The sequence below is a fragment of the Lampetra fluviatilis genome, chromosome 49 (genome assembly GCF_964198595.1).
Source record: "Lampetra fluviatilis chromosome 49, kcLamFluv1.1, whole genome shotgun sequence".
Taxonomy (NCBI): Eukaryota; Metazoa; Chordata; class Hyperoartia; order Petromyzontiformes; family Petromyzontidae; genus Lampetra; species Lampetra fluviatilis.
In genome coordinates, this window is record NC_136323.1 from 6060082 (window position 1) to 6084222 (window position 24141).

Consider the following 24141-nt stretch of genomic DNA (forward strand, 5'->3'; position numbering starts at 1 on the left):
AATATGTCGCTTTATCTCATCACTTTATCTCTCAGAATTTGATCTCATCGCATTCTCACATTACTTTATCTCTCATCACATTCTCTTTCATCATTGTATCGCTCATCACTCCTATCTCTCTCTCTCTCTATACAGATGTGTAGAGTTCCAGATGCAAATAGCAGATAGCAAAAATCGTGGATAGCAAAAATCGTGGATAGCAAGTTCGTGAATAATGAGGGAATACTGGAAACTGTTTGCATATATTACCCTATGTTTGTTTTTACTGTGTGTGTGCAATGTACTCGCCTAAGTGGCAAGTCATTCGCCATCTATGACGCAAGGATATGGTGAATGGTGTTCACTGAATATTCCTCTTGCTTTGTGACTTGCAAATGCTCATGATGTGCAATGCAAACGTCAATTTACGTCTATGAACGGGGGATACGATGTCTCTAATTTGTAATTGTTCTGTGATCAGCAGGTTTCTTCTTGCTGTCTCGCAAGAGTAACACCAAGCACGCATCATCCTGTGCTTCATTGCGTACTTTTCATCTTTTGCTCTATTTGGGCTGTCATTTTCCCACATCACAGCAGGTTATATATATATACACAGATACATTTCGATTTAAAGCTTTCGTGACTGCAGTGATTCATCTTCTTGGTTCTTTCGGTAAAGTCACGTAGAATGGAAATAATAAAATAATAAAAATAAAACATTATAAAATAATTCTCACGACGTTTCGGCCACAACGCAAGCAGCCGTCCTCAGGTGAAGAACAGGTCTGTCGAGGAGACAGAGTCTGAATGACACACTCCAGAGTCTGAATGACACACACTAAATAGACGCTCCAAGCCTGGAGTGTGTCATTCAGACTCTGTCTCCTCGACAGACCTGTTCTTCACCTGAGGACGGCTGCTTGCATTGTGGCCGAAACGTCGTGAAAATAATTGTATTGTTTAATTTTTATTATTTTATTATTTCCATTCTACGTGACTTTACCGAAAGAACCAAGAAGATGCACACATACAGTTTTACATTGATTTAAACTATTTTTCACGAGGAACACTAGCTTTGAGCTTCTCATAATACAACTCAAAAGCACTCCCCCTCCTGCTCTCGCTTATTTCCTTATTTAATTAGATTTTTTTTTACAAAGTCCATCTTCGATAATTGCCTGACACGTCCATCACGGGTGGCTGGAGATAAACGATTTGAATCCAGGTCCTCAGGTGGTGCCAGCACCGTCTTTCAGCCCCGAAGTCACCAAGCCACACACGATGAATGCATTTTGAAATAAGCCAATGGAAATATTTGTAAGCGCTCAGCATACCGAGATGCCAATCTGTATGTGGTTTGACGCATTTTGGAGAGATTTGTAGTTACATATTCATGACTAAAGGATTTGTGAGATTTCGTGGGAATGCCTCTCGGACGGAATGATAATGCGAGGCAAATTGACATGAGGAAAAGGTTAAAACCGTGGGACAGTGTAACAGAAATGTAATACAAAAAATACATAAAACGTCTCCAATCCAAATGCAAATTCATTGGGACAGAACGCTGAAGTTTCGCATTTGTAATGCATTTTAGATTCAAGTTTACAGAGCTACATCGGTGCCTTGACCACACTCAAGTATTCGTCCACAGAAGTTTGCCCAGAAGCCGTACCATGCCCCCTCAATTTCACCTCCAAAGTGCCTCCTCACACGTGTACACAATGCACGCTTCGGACACAATTGACAACATTTTCAGTTTACCCGGTGAACCGTGTTCAGTTGCAAACACCTCGGCCATTTTACGAAAGATTAGCTTTCCATTACAAGTACCGTGTGCGCCGCTATAAAAATGCATCATCATCATCATCATCATCGTCGCCGTATATATTTATTTATGTGTAGGCTCACGCATTTAAAAACATGTTTAACAGCCCTGTAATGCGAGGTACTTTAAGGCTCATGAGGGAAAAGGTGCTGCAAAAGAATAACAGAAATGAATTAAATATATAGCGAGGTGTCTGATGCAAACAATTGATGTTTCTCACACGGTCTCGCTTGCTTGAAAATGACTCACAATTGAGAAACTAATTTAATGAAAAAATAAATAAAGTCTAAGGGATGCAATTCTATTATAGAAAAACATATACTCTTTGGTTCTTTCGGTAAAGTCACGTAGGTGTAAAATAAAATAAATCACGACGTTTCGGGTGCAACATAAACTTCCCACCTGATGATGGAAGCTTGTGTTGCACCCGAAACGTTGTGATTAATTTTATTTTACACCTACGTGACTTTACCGAAAGAACCAAAGAGTATGGATACCTGCAGTCACGAAAGCTTCAAATAAAAATGTATATATCATTTGCAGCCCCTTGAAAATCCACTGCCATTTGCAAATAGGAAGTCCCCCCCCCCAACCCCTCCTAGCACGCCATGTTAGTGGCGTGGGTTGTTTGATCATACTTGACTCAGCTGGCTCAGTTAAGTCTGCTGAACGAGGGGGGCAGAGTACGGGAGGGAGGGCGAAGGAGGGGGGTGAGAACCGGTTCAGATATTGCTCGCCACTGATCTCAGCTGGGGGTCAGGAAACGAATCAAAGACAGGTCTCCTGGTCATTGTCACGGTGCAGTAACCACCGCGCCATCCACTCAACCCTCAGTTACAACGTAGTTACGTCGCAAACGGCGAGTTTTTTAATGTTAAAATTGTCACCACGAGGATTTTTCGATAGTTTTTTTCATAGCCTCTGTAAAACCGCCTGATTCATTTGTTCCATTCGCCTAAAGGTGACATTCGCACAATATTTGATGAAAATATGAAAGAACAGATTCTTACTCAAAGTAATGATATGCACGTGTAGTGTAATAGCGCCGGCTGGTGGACAGCGGCGGCAACTGTGGTGGACAGGCAGTACAGACGCCGTGAGCGTGATCACGTGGTGTTGGCAGTGCGGAGGAACTAGGGCAAGGGTCATGGAGGACCTCATCTGGAGGCCCCTGGAACCTGCTGGCGGGTTCGAGAAGGGAGGCGCGGTCAGGGCGGAGCCAGGCCGCGCTGGGAGCATAAAAGGAGCCGAGAGCGGGGGGCCCGAGGCTGCCGGTTCTGGGTGTGGACTCATCTCGTCGTCGCTGTCGTCTCGTCGCCGTCATCCCTCAACGTCTCTGCTAGACACTGCGCTACGAAGGAGAGTAGTTGGCTATCTCGGTCAGCGCCGTCAGTGTTAGATGGCTAGTGTTGTGTACGGGCGAGGCTGAGCTACTGCGGAGAGTGTGCGGACGAGACCGTGAAAGTTGTTAATAAAGAAAGTGCCTCCGAGAAACTGTCTCTGAATCGTTGACACTGCAAACGTATGGTGAGCGTGAGCAGGGCAGTGGTCAACACATTGCACTTTTAATCCAGAAACTTAAGTTCAAGTCGGAGCCATGGCTAACATCAACTCTGAGTAATGTCTGAACCTATCCTGGGTGCCGAATTCAACCATTATCATTGACACAGCACGGTGAAGTATGATCAAACAACATTGCTGACTGACAGAGCGTAGACAGGCCTTCGCCCTGTAGCAGATTGACCAAGGACAGTCTGCATTAAAGCTGCAAACGATTTTGAGCATCGCGATTGATTTTAATTGACAAATCAGTGCATGCTTCGTGAGTTCACTTGGCAAGGGGTAGATGAAGCCACCGTGCATTCGTTATTCTGAATTGTTGTCTCATTTGTAAAGGAATGCTGTGTGGTGCACAAGAAAAAATTGCTAAATGAGCTGAAAAAACTCTTTTTTTTTGCCAGAATCATGCGAGCAAAATGCTGACCCATGTGTAAAGCGAGACTAAAGTTGTAAATCATTCTTATTTATTTGGGTATCAATTCTTTCACCAGAAGGTATTGATTTCATGGCCATTACTACACACACAAACACAGGGGGGAATTATAGGGCGACAAAAGCTCAAAATCCGCATGTAGGTTCATAGCACTAAGCCCCAGTGCTTTGTAGTGACAGGCCATGCAGTCAGTCTGCAGAGGACAAGGGAAGGTCTTTCTCGTAATCATTACATTCAATGCACTTAATACATAGCTGAGCGGTTGTGCATCCGCGCGTCCGTAATCCAGCACTGTGGAGGCAAGGGTTGGTAGATCAGCGTACACATGTGGTGAGATACCCTTCCCGTGCGTGCCGAGGTGCCATACTCTGGTTTGCCAGGAGAAGGCAGTCCAGCAAAAGTGGATTAATCGCCATTAGTTTCCATCTGTATGGGGGTAGAGAGTGTTACCACCCTGACGCGAGGCCGTGGGTTTTCTCTGTGCGCTCCGCTTTCCTCCCACACACGTATAAGAAACACAACTGATCATTAAATTGGTGGAAAACATGCCAGAAAAAAAACTATGTAACAGAAACCTCAGGAAAAACAGAGTTATTCGATAATAAGAAAATAAAGACACGAAGGTAAACATGTATTCGTGATGAGACCGTGGCTTTGTTAAGGCGATGTGTACCAGTGATGAGACAAAGTCTGTCCGTGAAAAGGGGGGCCAGGACATTGCCGTCTAATTGAAAAGAAAAAGTCAGAAGAGCATGTATAAAAATAAAATAAAAAATAAAACGCACAATGTATTACACACATCAACGAGCTGCACAATTATGATTTCTGTTGATTCTGATTAATGCGGAAGTGAGATGCAAATTGAGGAAATGTATGTGCATGTATTATAAATTATAAATGAACAAAGTCCTTCACCATCTACAAAGGTTGTGTGTAGCAAGATGACTAAATCACTTACTCTGCCCAATGCACAAATATAAAAAGTGACAGTGTTGCTTTTCTCAAATGAGCATTGAGGCATCGGTGCACATCTCCTGTATACAGCCCTGAGGCAGTGGTAGAAATTCCATATTTCTACAGTGGGGGAAAATCAATGCATTTGAAAAACCAATCTCGACAGACCTGTACTCCACCTGAGGACGGCTACTTGCGTTGTGGCCGAAACGTCGTGATAATTATTTCATTATGTTTTATTTTTATTATTTTATTATTTCAATTCTACGTGACTTGACCGAAAGAACCAAGAAGATGAATCCCTGCAGTCACGAAAGCTTTAAATCGAAATTCAATCTTGACTTCCCTGCAACATGGTAGATATTTTATCAACCCACGGAAGGATGATGGGCTAAACCCCCCCCCCCCAACAGAATTTTAACTCACAACCTTTCCATTAGGAGCCGCTCACTCGACCGCTGAGCCATGGAGCCATTTCTAAAATAAAATTCGACACTGCGATGTAAGCTGGTGCGAGAGAGAAATCAACAAATAAGCATCCAGAAAACACGCGGAACACCGCACGGCTTCGATTTACAACATCATGCGATACTTGATGACTTTCATTTTATTTATATTAAAAAAACTTCGGTAAGGGACAGCTCCAATAAGCTCAAAGCAGCTCATACACAAGCTGGATCTTATTGGTTTGGGACCATGTATATTGTATGCGATCAATTTGGGTCGTGATGCAGCCTTTTTCTGTTCCTTTTATACTCTTTATATTTAAGCAGTCGAGAATCCATTGGGTTGCAATATCTCTTGATTGAGGGAGAATTCAAACTGCGCGCTCCTCTGCCCAAACCAGGACAGGTGGCTCAGCGATGGAGCGAGCGGGCTCGCCATCGGGTATGTTACGATTTCAAATCCTGGTTGGGACGCAGCATGGTGGGAGGTTAACTCAACCCATTTGTCCCTCTGGGATCAATAAAATGAGCAACACTTTGTGGGGAAGTCAACGGTGGTAGTCCCGTTGGGTAGACTCGCTGCCGCAATAGGAGTGTTCAATTTCTGCTGTTGCGCCTCTGCAGGGCTGTGGATGGGAGATTGGCGCCAATGCCTCAATGCTCGTTTGAGCAGCAAATCACTTTGACTTTTGACTCCGCTGCTTGCGAAGTTATTTGCGTCGGTAAGCCTCCTTCACTCTCACCTTTGTTTCCACTTCAATGACCCATCAACAAATGCACAATGCACTCAGACCACAATTTTCCTCAACCCAGACAGTTAAGGGGGAGTGGGGGTGGGGGGAAGCTTCCCCCCCCCAACCTCCCCTGAGGTTAACTCAGCTTAAAATCAGCAGCCACGGTAAGATTCACATCAAATCAATTCGCCAATAAAGAAATACATTAATTGCCAAAATTAATTTCACGCGCGCTGTTTCTGCCTTGCTTTCTTTTCCCATGAAGAGTGCAACAAAAAAATCTCTGCAGCTCGGAGCAGTTCTCCACTTAATTAAGAATTTCAGTAAACAATGCGCGTTGAAATTAATGTGCAAACTTACTCGGAGGCTACATTCGTTTTGCTAATGAGGAACTTGCATGTGCTCAAATCCGTTATCTCTCTTGGGCTATTTCTACGTTTTTCCAGACAGAGTTGCCACTTTGTGTCCTGTTTTTCTTCCAGGATAGTCCCCCTTGCTGCCGGGACATCTCTGAGTCTTCCCGAGATGTTCAGCGTCCCATGCTTGTGTCAGTCGTGTGACGATGCACCACTCGAGATGAAGCAGTCCCACGCAAAAAATAATAATTTGGCGATAGTGCACGGGCACAAGCAGTATAACATTGCCTTAAAAAAAACACATTGCTAACAACTTCACTTTAAAAAAAAAAAAAAGCTTATCATTTATTCTTACGTGTGGCAATATGTTCAGGAGCTAAATGCCAATGTCGAGGTCTGCTAGCCACAAGAGGGCTTCAGGAGAATGTATTCGTGTAGTTTTGCGAGGAGCGCAGATTGCAGTGGTTTACTAAATGTCCCCAGGCCACAGTTGGCACACTTTACATTCACGACGGAAATGGTGGGAGGTCTGCGCTGTGTGTCAGATGGTTGTCTGCTGTGCATGGCCATGGGTGGCATGTGAGGCATCCACCGCAAGGATTCCGTGAAGCCCACCTTGGCTTTTCCCACAAGATGCCAATGCACTGCCCCTTTAATTAATCCGCTGCTGGATATCGGCCACCCCCCTCAAAGTTTGCACCCTGGGGGAGGGGGGGGTTACTTCACTACACTTCGCTCTGCCGATCCGCTTGGGTCGCTGTAAGGTGGGAAACATCGACATGGGGAGCATAGAAGTGCAGTACTCCAAGGGCTCTCCAGAGCTCCCTCGAGTGGAGGCCCTTCCGCCAGCAAGTGGCGTGAGGAGGCAAATTGCAGGGCCACCAACTGTTACCTTCCATGCCAGGCCGCGATGGTAAAGCGTATATGACGCCGCGGGCTTTTGCGGGCTGTTTGAAACACGAAACGTTGCACCGGCCGGTAGCACATGCACTCGGAGTTCGTGGCCGTGTGGCTATGGGGAAACTATTTTGCCTGCGTGGATGCGCACTGTTGTTATTGCTACTTTCTAGGGCTCAAAATCCCCCCCCCCACCCCAGACTGTCTACGACAACGGAGGGCGATGATCATTTCACTTCACACGGCAATTGTCATTTAACTGCGAGCAAGTCCACATTTGTTGCAGAAGGATGCCTCGAACGACATTTTCAGGAGGACCCTTTTTTCTGGAGATTATTTTAAGGGCTATATATATATGTCTTTCTTTTAAAACATATATAAATAAGATAAACTGGAAATTTGAGTACTTGGGGACAAAACACACGAGCAAGGGCAGCAGTACAAACTTCTAATGGAAATATAATGCCTGCGCTGCGTGTGTGGGTCTCACGTAGGCGTCATCTCTGCATGATCCACCAATCCCACTTAACCTCGAAGTTGGTGGGATTAGAGAAATACATTCTTAACACAAAGCCAAAGATCGTATAGCCTGAACAGACAGTTTGGGCAGGTGCTGTTTGCGAGCACCTATGAAGGCCGGCATGACCTACGACGAGGAAGTGGGCGGCCAGCACCACGCCCGGTCACCTTTGTCTTCCTCGTGGTGATGTTTACACACCGCAAGAGGTACTCATTTGAGGCGAAGTAGGGAAGGCCCAGGACCTCTTCAGATAATCGTCGCTGGTGTTGTGCCGTGAGCGGAAATCGAACTCGAGTCGCCGGGTCTGTAGCCCAGCGTGCTAACCACTGCGCCACCGCTCCTCAACACACACCGGGATTAACCCACACCTGGTTTGATAACAGGGCTCAAGGGCATAACGCAGATCACCTGGCGATGGTCGGAGCGTAGACGCATAACGATTATGCGGAATGACAGACGCGCAAATAAACTTCTCTCTCATAGTAGTAATAGTCGTTGTCAGGTGATGTTACATTTTGGGAAGTGTTGCTGATGGCTGTGTTGAGTATTTTATTATCAGTGCTCGTGCACCACTGCCAATGCAGCGTCACGAAACAACACGTCCAATGCATCGTTGTCTTCGCTTTTCCCCTCGCGTGCCAAAATATTTCACCCGCAAACATTTCATGGGTTGGCTGCACGGGAAGGGGGGAGAGGGAGGAGGAGGGGGGGACCTACCGGACTTCGGCTGTCTCCTCCGTGATGGAGAGGTCCGTGCGGCAGCTGGCCAGTGGGCTGATGTCCAGCTCGACGGGAGGAACGACGAACGTCTTGCTGAAGGGCAGCCACAACCCTTGGCCCATGCCGTATGTGAACCTGTCCGCACATGCCGCGGCAGTGAGATGTCACCTCCGTCGCCTGGTGTGCGGGAGGTCGTGGGTTCGAACCACGACCCTGACGCCGGTATATTTGGAGTTTGCATGTTCTTTCTAGATTTGAAGCTTTCGTGACTGCAAGGATTCATACTCTTAGTTCTTTCGGTAAATAAAAACAATAAAATCACGACGTTTCGGAGGCAACACAAGCTTACGTCTTCAGGTGAAACTGTCACAGCAAAAAAATCTGTATCAAGTGGGAAGTGTTGCTGATACAGATTTTTTGCTGTGACAGTTTCACCTGAAGATGGAAGCTTGTGTTGCCTTCGAAACGTCGCGATTTTATTGTTTTTTTTTATTAATTTTAATTTCATTTTTTACCTACGTGACTTTACCGAAAGAACTAAGAGTTTGCATGTTCTCCCCGTGGTCGCGTGGATTTTTCTCTGGGTCCTCCGGTTTCCCCCAGATAATTTAGAATCGGCATCAGAGCGGTTTTTCTTTCTCTTCTTTTCGCCCTCGGACCACTCAGCCGATGAAAACATTTTCGCTGACCAACCTGCCCTACCACCCCTGGTGACGAAACGCAATCACTTCTCTCTAAATACCCCTAATACAACATGATTCATATTACTGGAACATCAAAATATTATTTTAACACGACTATACATTTTCTTTTATGGCCAGGGCAGGGTAGTTTACCCAACTTAATTTTTTTAATTAAACATCATGTTAAAATATGAATTAATGCCTGAAACAAGAGGTATAATCGTTGTCATTATTGTCCGCATCAAGCTGCGTTTTGCATCACAGCCTCGCGGACCACCTGGCGGACCATCGCGGACCGCTCACCGGTAGTCCCGGGGCAGAACCACTGCTGTAGAGAAATTTGGCTGCTATATGATAAGCCACTTCGTTGAGCTATCATTTGTGATAGCAAGGTCGCTTCTGAAAGAGAGCTATATTACTCAGTGGGGCCTTACCTGGTAAAAAAACAATTTTTAGTGTTACAGCTTTACACACACTTCAAGGCGCACCAGCGGCCAGCTGCATAGGCAGTTGTGGAGGTTGCTGAGTGATTCAGGCAGGGATGGAGACATGAAACTCCGAGTTGTTAATTTGCAATTTTAGCGTGAAAGAGAATCCTTTCCCCCCAAAGTGGTGTTAAAAAAATGGTCTGAACTTATAATAGACATTGCGATAACAATTTACAGATCATGAATTTTAATCATCTCATTATTGGTGGACTGTATTAAATTCCAAAGGCTGAAAAAAAAAATACTCGGCCTAAAGTTGTAGAAATTTTTTGAAGATAAAATGAATGCCAACACAAGAAAATTAGTGGCAATATATTTTTTTTCTTTTGAATAGGGGCCAAACAAATGATTTAACTGCCTCTTTCATCGAAAGAAAAGTATATACATTATATGTGAGCAGTTTCAGTTGATAGTGTTATTAAAAACAGGGGGATACTGCCAGCGTAATGGTTAGCACACAAGCCTTGCAACGCAGAGCACACTGGGTTAAACTACTGGCACATCAGTTGAAACAATTAACAAGTTACTTAAATCACAAACCATCCACCTCTGTCCAGCCAGCAGTATGAATGTGTTCAGCACACCATTGGAACCTCATTTGCCAGTAAAACATATGATAATTGGTTTTTTACCCTTCTATCTGGCAACAAAACTGACACCTTTTTTACAAGGAGTTATGTTTGCATAGACCACAATACCTGCAGACATAATGCAAACAAAAAACATAACTCTGATAATATATGCACTGTCCTTGAAGTTGTGCGCCTTTTGGCGTCATCTGGTCCAACCCATGTGAGACTAGGCTCTAAGGAAATCTGTCTCGGGTGTGGACCAATCAACTTCAAGGACAGTGCATATATTATCAGAGTTATGTTTTTTGTTTGCATTATGGCTGCAGGTATTGTGGTCTATGCAAACATGACTCCTTGTAAAAAAGGTGTCAGTTTTGTTGCCAGATAGAAGGGTAAAAAAACAATGATCGTGTTCAGCACAGTTAGTCTATCGGCAGGTCACGTGTGTTGGGGTAAAGCGTGGATGCACTCCCACCTCATCGAAGTCGCCTGGCCAACGTGGAAGAGTAGGCCAAACAAATACTGCGTAGAGGGGCTGTCGCTGTTTCTAGTGGAGGCTCTTCCGCCAACAGCGGCGCGAGCGAAAAAACCCAACTGGCCGGTGGCTCAGCACGTCACCCCTCAAGAGGGGTGATAAAAGGAGTACTACTTTGCGGAGAGGTCAACAGTGTGTGTCGTCCTACGATAGACTCACCCCTGCAGTAAGGATGTGGAATTTCCACTCCGGGTCCAGGGGTGCCAACAGGAGCTGAGCACTCCACGTCGATGTCCATTCCAGCAGCAAATAATTTTGACTGTTTGACCTCGACCGTGACCGTTTCCTTTCACCGTTATATAATAATAATAATAATGTATTTCAAGCCATCACCTTGCAGGCACGGGTTACATACCTGAAGATTTTGTCTGTCGGCTGTTTTCCGTTCAGAAGGTCGTAACCGCTCTCGAACGTGGTGTACGGCCAGGGCCTGGGCAGAGAGAGGAACGGCACAGGTAGGAGGGGAAACAATTGAATCGCTCTCAGTCACCCCGCACGCGTCCCTGGGAACTCATTTAAACGGGCAAGTTAAAAATAGGCAGCCGAGTTTGTTCTTGCATGAAATATGGCGACGCATTTAATGACTTGTATTAAAAATGATGCTCTCTCTCTCTCTCGCAAGGATTACGAAGGACGTCAAAATGAATTGTCGACGCCCAGCGCAACACTTCTCTTGCGGTGCAGCTCGGCTTATGGCAGGGGAGATAATGTCATCGGAACGCACACATGCCGCCGCCCAGGGTGTGATCTCGTTTCGTGACACTTTCATGCGATGTTCATCTGCGGCACATCTGGCGCGCCGGGCTCGATGAATCAACATTGGTGGGTTTTTTTTGCCTTCCCTTGACAGGTAAACCAAACTGAACTATTTCTATTTCACCAGGTAAGGCCCACTGAGCTATATAGCTCTTATTCGGAAGCGACCTGGCCACAAATGATACCTCACAAGAAAGTGGCTTACTCTAAATGCACGTTGATTCTAGATGTGGAAGGGAAAAGCCAATGAGGCCGTAAAAAAAATCCACACGACCACGGGGAGAACATGCAAATTCCAAATATACAAGCGTCAGGGTTGGGATCGAACCCACGACCTCCTGATACACCAGACGAGGTAGTTAACATCTCGCAGCCACCGTGGTGAGATGTCCCACGAGCGTCTCTATCCACAGCCAAAGGTGCAGCCGTGCGATTGCTTGTGAATGCCACTCATGGTGGAAGGGACGCTGCGAGAGGAAGATCTATAGAGAGGTATTTCGGGCCTCCTCTTCCACCTTGGTCAAAGGTGTTGGCAGCGACCGCAGTAGCCACACTTCACCCCACCGCACGCAACCTGCCGATCGACCAACTGCTGTGTAAACCTATACTCTTAGTTCTTTCGGTAAAGTCACGTAGGTAAAAAATGAAATTAAAAAAAAATCACGACGTTTCGGAGGCAACACAAGTCTCCGTCATCAGGTGCGACCGTCACAGCCAGATTTGCTGCATCAAGTGAGTGTGGATGTGACAGTCCCACCTGATGACGGAGACTTGTGTTGCCTCCGAAACGTCGTGATATTTAATTTATTATTTATTAATTTTAATTTCATTTTTTACCTACGTGACTTTACCGAAAGAACTAAGAGTATGAATCCTTGCAGTCACGAAAGCTTCAAATCTAGCTGTGTAAACCTGTTACGCTGCTGTGAAGACAAAGGCAGGGGGTACTTAAGAAGCTTGCACCAATGGGGATGTAACCGGTGACCCCTGGATTACAAATCTAGTGCTAACCACTACACCATGGCGGCATCCCTGTATGCCTTCGTAACCAACTTTAATTGCACCGTACTGGTGCCTGAAAAACACTGTGAACTAAACTTTTACAATCCCTCCCTACACTCAGCCCAGAACTTTTGGGAAGTGATAAATATATTTGACGTTTTGCGTTGACTTTTTTTTTTCACAAATCGTATCCCGATTGTGCGGTCAGCGTCATTTTGGGGAGAACTAGAATCGACTCGCATCTCGCACAAGACCTGTGCAACCGATGAAAAGCGCGTATTCCACGGGCAGTGGCAAAATACGCCTGCAATCCATCACTGTGGAGGTGAGGACCGTACGAAATCCCCTTTCTGTGGGCGTCGAGGTGCCACGCCAAGGATTGCCAGAATGCGCTACAGAAAGTGTGCACTAATCTACATCTATTCAAACTGTATGGGATAGAGTGTTGCCCCCTTGCATGCGTGGGTTTTTTTCTCTGAGTGCTCCTGTTTCCGACCACTCATACAAATACTCAATAATTGTCCATAGCATAGTTTTTTTTGGGATATATCGCGTAAATATATGAATGTGTCATTAAACCCGCCACCACCCAATTCGTTACTAGCACAGTGTTGGAGAGCAAACCCACAACATTTAAAAACTGAGTATGACGTTTCACCAGTAATTACAACTAGGTGGCGGGTTTAATGACACATTTATATATTTACGCGATCTAACCCAAAAAATCCTATGCCATGGATGATTTTGCTCGCAAAAGCCTACGCGTTAAACTGACTCGGTAATTGGTTGAAAATAGCTTGATATAGAGAGTTACGCAGAGTTTAGGAGAATTGTTTGGTACCGGCTTACGGCCCGCCCGCCTGCCTTTCGAAAAGTGAACGACAACTGTGCGCCTTCTCAGTAGTTAATATGTACGTCACAGAGATTGTTCTGAGATCACGTCCAGTGTTCTCTGTTCCGCAGGCTAGGGGGCAGCACTTCATCACCTGCCTGCTACGGACAGCAAATGCTCGTCGCATGACCAACTAACAATTTTACTGGTGGGAACCACCTGGTTCCACCAGCCCACAGGGGATTATTGTGTCCGTCCGTCCGTCGTGCATCCAAAAATGGGAGGGGTGGGGCTGGGTGGAGAGGGGAGGGTGGGGAGGGGCTGCCTGGGGAGGGTGGGGAGGGGCTGGGTGGGGAGGGGAGGGTGGGGAGGGACTGGGTGGGGAGGGTGGGGCTGGGAGGGGGGTGGGAGGGGTGGGGCTAGGTGTGGAGGGGCTGGTCACCCCGTGGTGCCCTTATAAAACTCAACGTTTAACCTACTCACGCCGGCTTGTGCCCGCCCTCACAGTCGGGCATATTTGCGGAATACACCACGCCGCCGTTGACCCTGGCCATTGACCGAGCAACCCAACGTTCCTACCAGCTGCCTCCACAGGAATGTGTTAATCCTCAGAGCTGGAATTTATCCAAATTAAGTGCAGGCATTTTTTTCAGAATAATTTCACGAGAATTATTGTGCAGTCAGTGATGACCAGGTCGAGACCATCACAGAAAATGCGTCTCGGCGCTATGACCTTTGAACATCCCCTTTGACCTCATTGGGAAGTGATCTTTAATAAAACACTAACTTTGTTTCCAACAAAGGTTAATGATGTCATTGATTAGGTTAGGTTATTTCTAAGTAAATGTCTACAGGTCTCCCCAATTACTTGCATGTATTTTTTTTTACTTGGGCACAGCCATAAGGCGGTCCTTCATGTACCACCAAACGAAGCAGGTTTAACACAATATTATCCATCAAATAGGTTTTTTTTTGGTTATATCGCGGAAATATAAATGTGCCGTTAAACCTGCTACCACCCGACAGCCAATTAGTAAGGTTTGTGACGTGGCATGTTTTGGCATGTTTTGTTTACACGACAACCCTTACTAATTGGCTGTGTCGGGTGGTAGCGGGTTTAACGACACATTTATATTTTCACAATATAACCCAAAAAAAAACTCTATTATGGTCGATGAAGCTGGCAAGATTAATTTTTATTCTGAAATTCTATAGGTTGTAGGATTTTAATCATCAACACCATAGGTGCCTGGCTCCTTCCAATCAGAATGAACCATTGTGTGAATATCTACAGAAAAATAAGACTCAAAGCGCACTAACTGTCAAACCGACTGAAAAATAGTTAAATCCAGTTTGTTTACATTGAAGACGTAAAGTATATTTTTATTAAAGTTACAAACTGCAAGCTGAGCATAGTTTCTCATTTTTTTGTCATAGATTAGACATTATATTACCCAGGTTGTAAGGGGCCTGCTTATATATTACTTTTCAAAAGCAATCTTGCCAACGCTGCGAATATTGGCACACACACACAAAACACCAGTGCATTCAGAAAGCCTGTACTGACGCGGGGTAATGGGATAGCACACCGTACTTGCAACTCGGAGGCCGCCGGTTCCATCTCAAGGCACGGCAGTTGAAATTACGGAGCACAGGTTCTTAAATCACCCCCGACCCCCCCCCCCCCCCATCTGGTACACCACAGTTAGTCGAGAAGCACACTCCCTGCGGTGAGTGTGGAGTAGGGTGTGGTGGTGAGCGTGGTGTATGTGGGTTGTCGTGAGTTTGGTGTATGCCGTGTGGTGGTGAGCGTAGTGGCGAGTGGTGGTAAGGCTCCCCTAGTCTCCTCTCAGCGCAAGTGCTGGTTTTCAACTGCAAGTGAAAATGTCTCCGGCAATGCTTCTGTACCCGGCTTCGCGTGGGCCCATCACATCATCAATCATCCCGTGTATCGGAGGCCCTCGCGAGGTGTCCGGCCAACGAGGAAGAGTGAGCAAAACGAATGCCCTCTCGAGGTGCTTTCCCGGGAGCTTCGTCGAAGTGGAGGCCGCTTCCGCCAGCAGCAGCATGAGCAAGACACTTCCAGGGCTGCGTCTTTACCCCGCAAAGCAGCTCCGACGCAAATGCCACGGAGGCTGAATTTTTTTTCTGCTGCGGCATTAAAAAAAAAATTCGCGGCGCGCAAACACCGCGCCGGGGCAGAGCGCCGGATTCACGAGCAGAGACACCGAGTCATTCAGTAGCAAAATGCCAGGTGCGTGGCTGTGCATAGAAATCACGGTGAAAACACTTGCCGAGGAATAATGCGAATCAAATTAATCTTGATATTTTGAAATGAACTGCGGAGGTGAACTTTTCACGCGTTATTTAAATGCGTCCCGAGGTGTCTGCGATGACGGCCGCCAAATGCAAAGGACAAACACAATATTTCCACGGCATTGCTTTTCATTGACCGAGATAATAAAGTTACCATTTGGTCCGGAATGCAATATTAAGGGGCTTTTACAGACCGAATTTTAAAGGGCATCAATACGTTGGTGATAAGTCATAAATTAATGGCCCGTGTTTACAACGCGCACACTCACAACCAGGCTCTGACCGCAACCACTGGGCGGGTTGGTAGATTATTGGCAAGTGCAGACGTGGGTCTTTTAGTAAGCAGTCAAAAACATATTAACATTCATAAAAATAGTGATGAATAGCCACTTATATACCCCATTACAGCACACATACTAACTGTAAATGATTGCCTGACAGGTCTTGTGAATTATTCTAAAAGTTGGTTGATCCGATTTCAGTACACAATGCTCTCCCCTTGCCACAACGGAAACTCTGCTGCTACGAACACTCTTCGGGCGTTTTCAGCTGCACCTTGCGATCGCTAATAATAATCATAATACATCGGACTCGCATTTATGAAACCTAATACATTTGATCTGTCTGTATTTGAGCAGCTAAGACAGGGCCGGCGTGCATCATTCGATAGAGGGACTACACCGGGTCTCTGTGTGTTGTTCAAACAGACAGACACCGCACACTGAGCTCAACAAACTTTAATTACCTGGGTTCCAGATGTCTATACGCTTATTTGTCCGCATTGCAGTGTGGGCGTGTTACTGCGTGGCCCTATATTTGGCCAAACCTCCCAATCTCAGCCCAGCCTTGCCTGACTTCTGTACTGAACTCTCATGCTGCTGCAGTGTAATATTCCAAAGCAAGGGAAGGATCAGCCGAGTTTGAAGATTATTTGCTTAACCTCGCGACAACTTTAAGAGACCAGCAGTCTCATTTTTCAAGAATGACCTGCATCACTCGGGAGTGTTACTGTCAAACATAGCGACGTGTAACACACGTCAGACAAAAGTACTGAGACTCAGCCTTGGCTTTCCCGCGCAAACATTGGGCATGATAATTACAGATTTGGCATTACTATTACTATACTTTGTTTTTTTCGGTAAAATCACGTAGGTATAAAATAAAATAAATCACGACGTTTCGGGCGCAACACAAGCGTCCGTCATCAGGTGGGAAAGACGGACGCTTGTGTTGCGCCCGAAACGTCGTGATATATTTATTTTATACCTACGTGACTTTACCGAAAGAACCAAAGAGTATGGATTCCTGCAGTCACGAAAGCTTCAAATCAAGATTACTGTTACTGTTCAGGCCTTTGGCTTGGACACCCATAGATTGCTGGGCGTTCATGTACGGTAACCGGTAACAACACAGACAATCAGGTGATGCGTCTTCACAAATCGGTCTCTCAATATCGAAAATACAATTATGCTTTTAACATCACCCATTGGCCCTGAATCTGGGCTGTAATATTTTGCGCCCAAATTAGAAAAATTAAGTCTGTAGATGTTTATATATCTATATCCAATCAATTACAGTTGCACCCAATTTCAGTTGTCTAGCCCTTGTAGAACACCAATAGAATGTAGATAATTAAAATTCACTCAGATTCATAGCCCTTATGAAACATCACTAGATGTCACATCTGTCACTTAGTCAGTCATGATTGTCTATATTCTATTAGATACACACACACAAATAACATTTGTTTCACTGGCCAGTGGTGTTTACAAACACATATGACCAAAAACAATGTATTATTTACACTGCTTCATATATATATACAAAACGTTAAATTATATATACACATAAAATAATCTGATTCCCAATACCAGCTAATGCAGTAGTAGGACACTTCAGGAACCAACGTGTGTGAGCGGGATTTATTTGGACAGCTAAATCCTGTCCTGGTATCAACCCCTCTCAGTTTGTAGCCAATTCAGCGTTACATTGTCAGCATGCCCTTCAGGAACTGTTGATGGTTTCTAGCACTATGTACAAAAGTGCCGTGTACCTGCCGTTCTCGTCTCTGCGTTTTCGGTTGAAACGTGTGGGTTTTTCAGGCCATAGTGGGTCTTTCTTCTCGCCAAGCACTGACGTAATTATTGTCACGAACCTTTTTGTGCACAGGTGTGGCCTTACAGCTCAACACAGACACATCAAATATCCCATGGGCCCACAGCCTAATATATTTCCTTATTGATGCCATCTGGTTTGGTAAAATGTGATTTGAAACCAACATTTCGATTTAAAGCTTTCGTGACTGCAGGGATTCATCTTCTTGGTTCTTTCGGTAAAGTCACGTAGAAGGAAAATAATAAAAATAAAACATAATAAAATAATTCTCACGACGTTTCGGCCACAACGCAAGCAGCCGTCCTCAGGTGGAGAACAGGTCTGTCAAGTAGACAGAGTCTACTTGACAGACCTGAAACGTCGTGATAATTATTTTATTATGTTTTATTTTTATTATTTTATTATTTTCCTTCTACGTCACTTTACCGAAACAACCAAAAAGATGAAACCAACATCTTGAAATTAACCATTAAAAGTTAAGATGTGCAACAACCGAGATTTTACGCAACCCACTTTCATTAGCCATGTACAGAAACTGGTGTCCGTAAATACGTGCCAGCGTCCGTGCTGGCGAACACTGATCTCGCACGCGTACTACAATCGGGTTCCAGCAAGGGCGTTGTTGTTACGTGCGCTGCCATCGGTGGCGTACAGGGCGAGACCAATCAACCTGCTACATTCGAGAGGCGAGTTTAATCGTGGGTGGCTTCGACCCAGATTCGAAAGCCACGGCCTCGGCGTTGCTGGCTCAGTGATCTGATCTCCGAGCCGCCCAGTCAGCTCAGGCAGGCTTATTTGATAACGTTTTGTATTGCACATGGGGATGCTGGCCTGGTGCGGGGGTTAGGACAATGGAACAGAGGCAGTAGGTTCGATCTTCTGCCACAGGGAGTTGAAACCGTGAGCATTTTAGTTCTTTGTAAAGACACCCGCCCCCCCGCCTCACCCCCCCTGCCCACCCCCGCTGTCATCCACCCAGCAGTTTAAACAGAATCGGAATCTCTATTTATCATGGAGAAATCCGATAAGCCGTGAAGCTCTTTTTTCACAGATGTCCAGTAGTGACGGGTCATACATTTACAGCAACAATAAACAACACAAGCAACGATAGGCGTGCAAAGTTTCGGAGAGGTAAGCAAATCTCGAAAAATAAATACGTAACGGAGATAAAGTGTATAAGTTGATATTGCATAAGTACACCAATGGGTAAGGCAGCAAAACAACAGCAAGAACAGTCCCAAACCACACCAAGACAACAACACCAAAATAGTCCCTTAGTAAAATGAAACGTTAAAATTGAAATATCGATACACGGGTGAGGATGAAAGTTACAAATCACGTTTGCGAATGCAGTTGAATCCAGCACTAATCTTTTGCTTCAGGATATTGGTTGAAGGAAGATTTACGATGTGCACTCCAAATGGGAGTCCATGTGTGGTGGGAGAAAGTGTGTGGGTCCTCAACTCTTCCAAGGTGGCTGGCCAGCATGGAAGAGTAGGCCAAATATCACCTACATTGGATTCGAACCCACTAACCCACAACTTGGAGACAGATGTTCTGATTTAGTTTGCCCAAGAAGCTTGTTCCATATACGCCAATCCTCTGAATACAACCCGACAGACACGAACATTAGACAAAAGAGTTATTACGTTACAAAATCAGATGATAATAATAAAAGCGGCCAAAAAGTTGAAAAATGTAATTAAGTTTGATTTAAAATGTTCTAGGCAAAAAAAACAATGTTTACCTGCTATTTCATTATGAGGGTTATTTAATGGGTGACATTTAAGCTGGGCCGGTTTTTCAAATTAATCAATTTAATTCACAAATTGTAAAAAAAATGTGTTTATTGCAACATTTAAATACAGGTCTCTGTACAAACGTCGCCAGATCCCTTGCACAGAATACGCTTACACACGACGTCGGGGCTTCCATACCGGGTCAGTGCTTACACAGGGCGTCAGCACTCACAAACGGCGTCAGCGCTTACACGCAGCACACCGCTTGCGGAGTTCATTTGTATGACGAACTAGACAGATACGCTGCCAACACGGACCTGATGGGGGTAGAGTGTGCTAGATAACAGGATGTACGGAAAGACTAAGCCACCATATGTATCAGTGTATTACAGTGGCCATATACTTTAGTCTGCCAGTGCGGAAGTCATTTGGTAAAATTCATGCTGGAGTACACAGCCGTGCAGCTGCTAAGCACAGCGGTGTTTCTCAATGTTTGTGATCTGCAGCGGTAAGTTTCTATCACTCAGCTCCTCTCTTCACCACCACGGGCAGTGTTCTGACACAGGATCCCGGCTATCGATTCCCTCGCACATAACCATTCGAGCGCCGGGCCAAATTCCTGACAGTTCAATATCCGTGCCGTTTGCCACGGCGGTGACGGGTCAACGTTTGACACCTCGGAGAGATCCACACGGGGGCTGTTCAGGCCTCAGTTGGACGATGGAGCATGGATTTAGCTGACAGTCGAGTCCCGTGTCACATCCTCTGCGGCCTTGTTCGCGCCTGCAAGATGCGGTGCATCCGAGTAGGTTTTGCGGTGTGTGCAATGCACTCCATCGAATTTTTTTAACGATCGCAATCAATCTTTGTTTGATTTGTTTTTTGCTGAAGTATGTCCATGCCTGCTCGGACATTGCAACACGTGGTCCCGGGGATGCATAATTACATTTCCATCAATCCGTCCGTCTATGCAAGCTCCGGGGTTCGGAGGTCAAAGGTCAACGTGTTGCAGTACTTGCGCTTGACACAAGCTCTCATGATACTCACTGAGCCGATCTTGGTCCGCTCCTAGACATCACTCCCCCCACCCCCGGCCTACCCACCCACCCACCCCAGGTCTGTCTTTTTCTTTCTCTTGCCGCCCACCTTTTGCCTTATATATTTCCCAAGAAGAAGGTGTGTAAGTAGGGGCTCGTTGGGAGTCACACAGAGGATTCCATCTTCTTCTGTTTGACAAATACTAGGCTGAGTTCTTATCAGATGTCAAACAATGAGTGAGACCGTTGGGTGGTTCAGGGTACAAGCACTCAAATAGCACCAATAATTTCAAATCCTCTTTACGAATCCACTTAGCCAACCGTGATTAAACTAGCTTCTCAATTGTAATACTTTGATGATCTCAGCACAGTAATCTCTGATTTTGTACACACACACAAACTAAACTATCCTTAAGTTTGGTGCTTAACTTAAGTTTACTTATTCCGAAAAATGTTTGGTCCATGTGATGAACCTTACGGGGCACGTGAAACATGTGGACCCCCTATGTGTGGATAATGAGCTATTGAAAGTGCTTCAGAAGAAGTTCTGTGACATCATCTCGTGGGACCATTCTCCGACACAGGGTGAGATGCACATCTGGCTATGGGACTTCTTCACGGAAATTGAGCCATTTCGCATGGTGACATGAACGGCGCGAATTGGAATATAAGTGGGGAAAGAGCAAAAAGTAAACAACAAAAAAACCCCCTGGGGATGGTAAAGAGACCCCTTACTGTCACGACAAAGACAGAGCTCAATGGCAAAAAAAATCACCCTCTCCAAACAGGCAATTACTGTATGGACACATTTTTCAAAAAGAAAAGTGACAAAGTGTCAAGAGATATATCAGATGCTAGAAACAGTATCCAAAGGACAGACAGATTGATGTGTTGTGATGCGGGGCAAATGATAGATTCCACTGACGTTCTGGCCAAGTTCAACACTGATGGCGCAACGCCATCAAGGATAGGGCCCTCGGTCTCGTACGGACACTCCTCGCTGGCCTGTTATTGGTACGGTGCAGCATGGATCCTCTGTTTTCCCACCGCTTCTAGAACACTGCGGCTCTCCTGTGTCACGCCCTTCCCTATCCTTACATTCCAGCCCATTCTCACGAAATGATCATAATTCTTCGTGTAATAATTAAAAAAAAATCATATATATACATGGCCCTGAAAGTTGACCGATGAATGCTTCCAAGCAGACCCTGAAACGGCAGAACTGGTTGTGAGAGTAAGCGGATTGACTGCGAGCAAGTTCCCTGTGTATAGTGTAGTGTATAGTGTAGTGTAGAGTGTAGTAGTGTATAGTGTAGTGTAGAGTGTAGTAGTGTATAGTAGTGTATAGTGTAGTGTAGTGTGTAGTAGTGTATAGTGTAGTGTAGAGTGTAGTAGTGTATAGTAGTGTATAGTGTAGTGTAGTGTGTAGTAGTGTATAGTGTAGTGTAGAGTGTAGTAGTGTATAGTAGTGTATAGTGTAGTGTAGAGTGTAGTAGTGTATAGTGTAGTGTAGAGTGTAGTAGTGTATAGTAGTGTATAGTGTAGTGTAGTGTGTAGTAGTGTATAGTGTAGTGTGTAGTAGTGTATAGTAGTGTATAGTGTAGTGTAGTGTGTAGTAGTGTATAGTGTAGTGTAGAGTGTAGTAGTGTATAGTAGTGTATAGTGTAGTGTAGAGTGTAGTAGTGTATAGTGTAGTGTAGAGTGTAGTAGTGTATAGTAGTGTATAGTGTAGTGTAGAGTGTAGTAGTGCTGGAGCCGTCGCCAGGGATTGGGAGGTGTGGACCGCCACTACGCAACACGCTGCTGCCGTGACCATCACCAGGACAAGCGGACTGAGAAACGAACGAACTGGCTGATTGTGATGTAGATTTAACCTTTGAATGACCTTGCCCTATGAGTGAAACTAATCAACCTACGGGTTCTCATTTGACGAAACAAATTTTTTTTTATTTGACATTTCAAATCGTTCCAAGTTACAAGCATACTCTTTAAAATGTATTTGTGCCAAATTTCAGCTTGCTGGCCTTTCTAAAACACTGTTGGATATCACATCGCTCAGTCACTAATTTGTTGCCAGTGTCCATAAAGCTATACAAATATATTCTCACACACACACATCTTCTGGATGATAAGACGCACCCCAACTTTTGCAATAAAATACGGGGGTGGGAAGGAAGTCCATAAAATGTGGTGACACTGGACTTTTTACGCCAGAAGCATCACAAAGTAGCTTCGAGTGGTTACCAAACAGAAACGATAAAGCAACACAAAGACCCCCCCCCCCCGCGCCGTATAGCCTCAACAGACTGTTAGCGAGCACCTATTAAGGCCGGCACGGTACACGAGGGGGTGAGTGGCCAACATCACGCTCAGCTGCCTTTGCATCCCCAGTGGTGATGTTTACACATCTCACCAGGTACTCATTTGAGGCTGAGCCTATCTAGTAGAGGCCCAGAAACGGTTCACCGGTGTTGGCCGTGAGTGGCAATCCAACCCGGATCACCAGGTTCGTAGCGCAGAGCGCTAACCGCTACACTACCGCTCCCCCCACATACACACAAGAACACCGAATGATGCTAAAAATCCCTCACTTAGCAAAACCAATTCACGAATTAATATTTGAAATTCCCATCGTCAGAAATCGTTACAACTTTCATCGCCTTCCATCGCGTGCAATTCGAAGCACCGTTGCCATCTGCGGCAAAGTTGTCTCTCGCCTCTTCCCACGGGGGCCCTTTCCGACGTGAAGGACACGCGGCATCAATAGCGCCGCAGCGCACACATCAGGGCGTTCGATCCCACAATGCACGGCCTACGCCGATGTAAACCCCCCTCCCCCTTCCCCACCGCCACCATCGCCCGCACCTCCCCTAGACGCATTTATAGATTCAACCAATTGCACTCGATTGTCATGCTTAGGTAGAATATACACACGCGTCGAATTAGCTACGTGCGAGAATCGATCAACTGTTTTGCGCGCAAATGAACGTTCTGGCCGTGTGCGAACGGGGCGAACGAAGTTGTCCACAAGACGGAGACAATTTGAAGTAATACAGACAAGAAGTTGAAAACGAGAGACGTGACATTATTCGAATCTTGAGTTGAATCGTGGGCTCCACATCTTGACAGCTCAGTGAATTGCTGGGAAGGGCGGCAGCAGTAGAAAATTAGAAGCAAAACAGACGAGACTTTGAAAACAAAAATATGGCAAATTATTTGACTCATGGTCAACGTTAAATCGCATCCGCTGCACAAATCATGGAACACCTGATGCACAAGTGGAACATTAAAAACTCTCCAGTGTGCGGCTGTGGTCACCCAGAATAGACCGTATAACGTCAAACAATGCAATGCCCCATCCACAAATACGAAGGAGACATCACAGCGATACTCTCCACTGTTCCTGACACGGTTGTCTGGCTTGACCACCTGCATGTGAAATTGCAGTTGTTGCTCGGCATCTACATCAGCCATACGAAAGAAGAATATTAAAATTTTGCACTTGAATCGTGGGCCCCAATTCTGAACAAATCAGTGAACTGCTTGGGTGGGTGGCAGCAGTGGTAGTACTGCAGTGGTGATCGCTCAGCCATCAATGGGGCTGTTTTCGTCGAATGTTCCCGCAGGTGTCACGATCCATCG

At 45.5% G+C, this 24141-nt stretch overlaps 1 protein-coding gene across 3 annotated transcripts in view; it reads right to left on the minus strand.

Moving 5' to 3' along the window:
* LOC144948497 (astrotactin-2-like) overlaps positions 1-24141 on the minus strand; it is a 469552-nt gene that overhangs the window by 223820 nt on the left and 221591 nt on the right. For all 3 annotated transcript variants that reach the window (XM_078878014.1, XM_078878013.1, XM_078878015.1), the window contains 2 exons: positions 11058-11132; positions 8422-8559 (listed from right to left, as the gene is read on the minus strand). In XM_078878014.1, coding sequence (XP_078734140.1) covers positions 8422-8559; positions 11058-11132 — 213 coding nt within the window. The remainder of the gene's footprint in view (positions 1-8421; positions 8560-11057; positions 11133-24141) is intronic.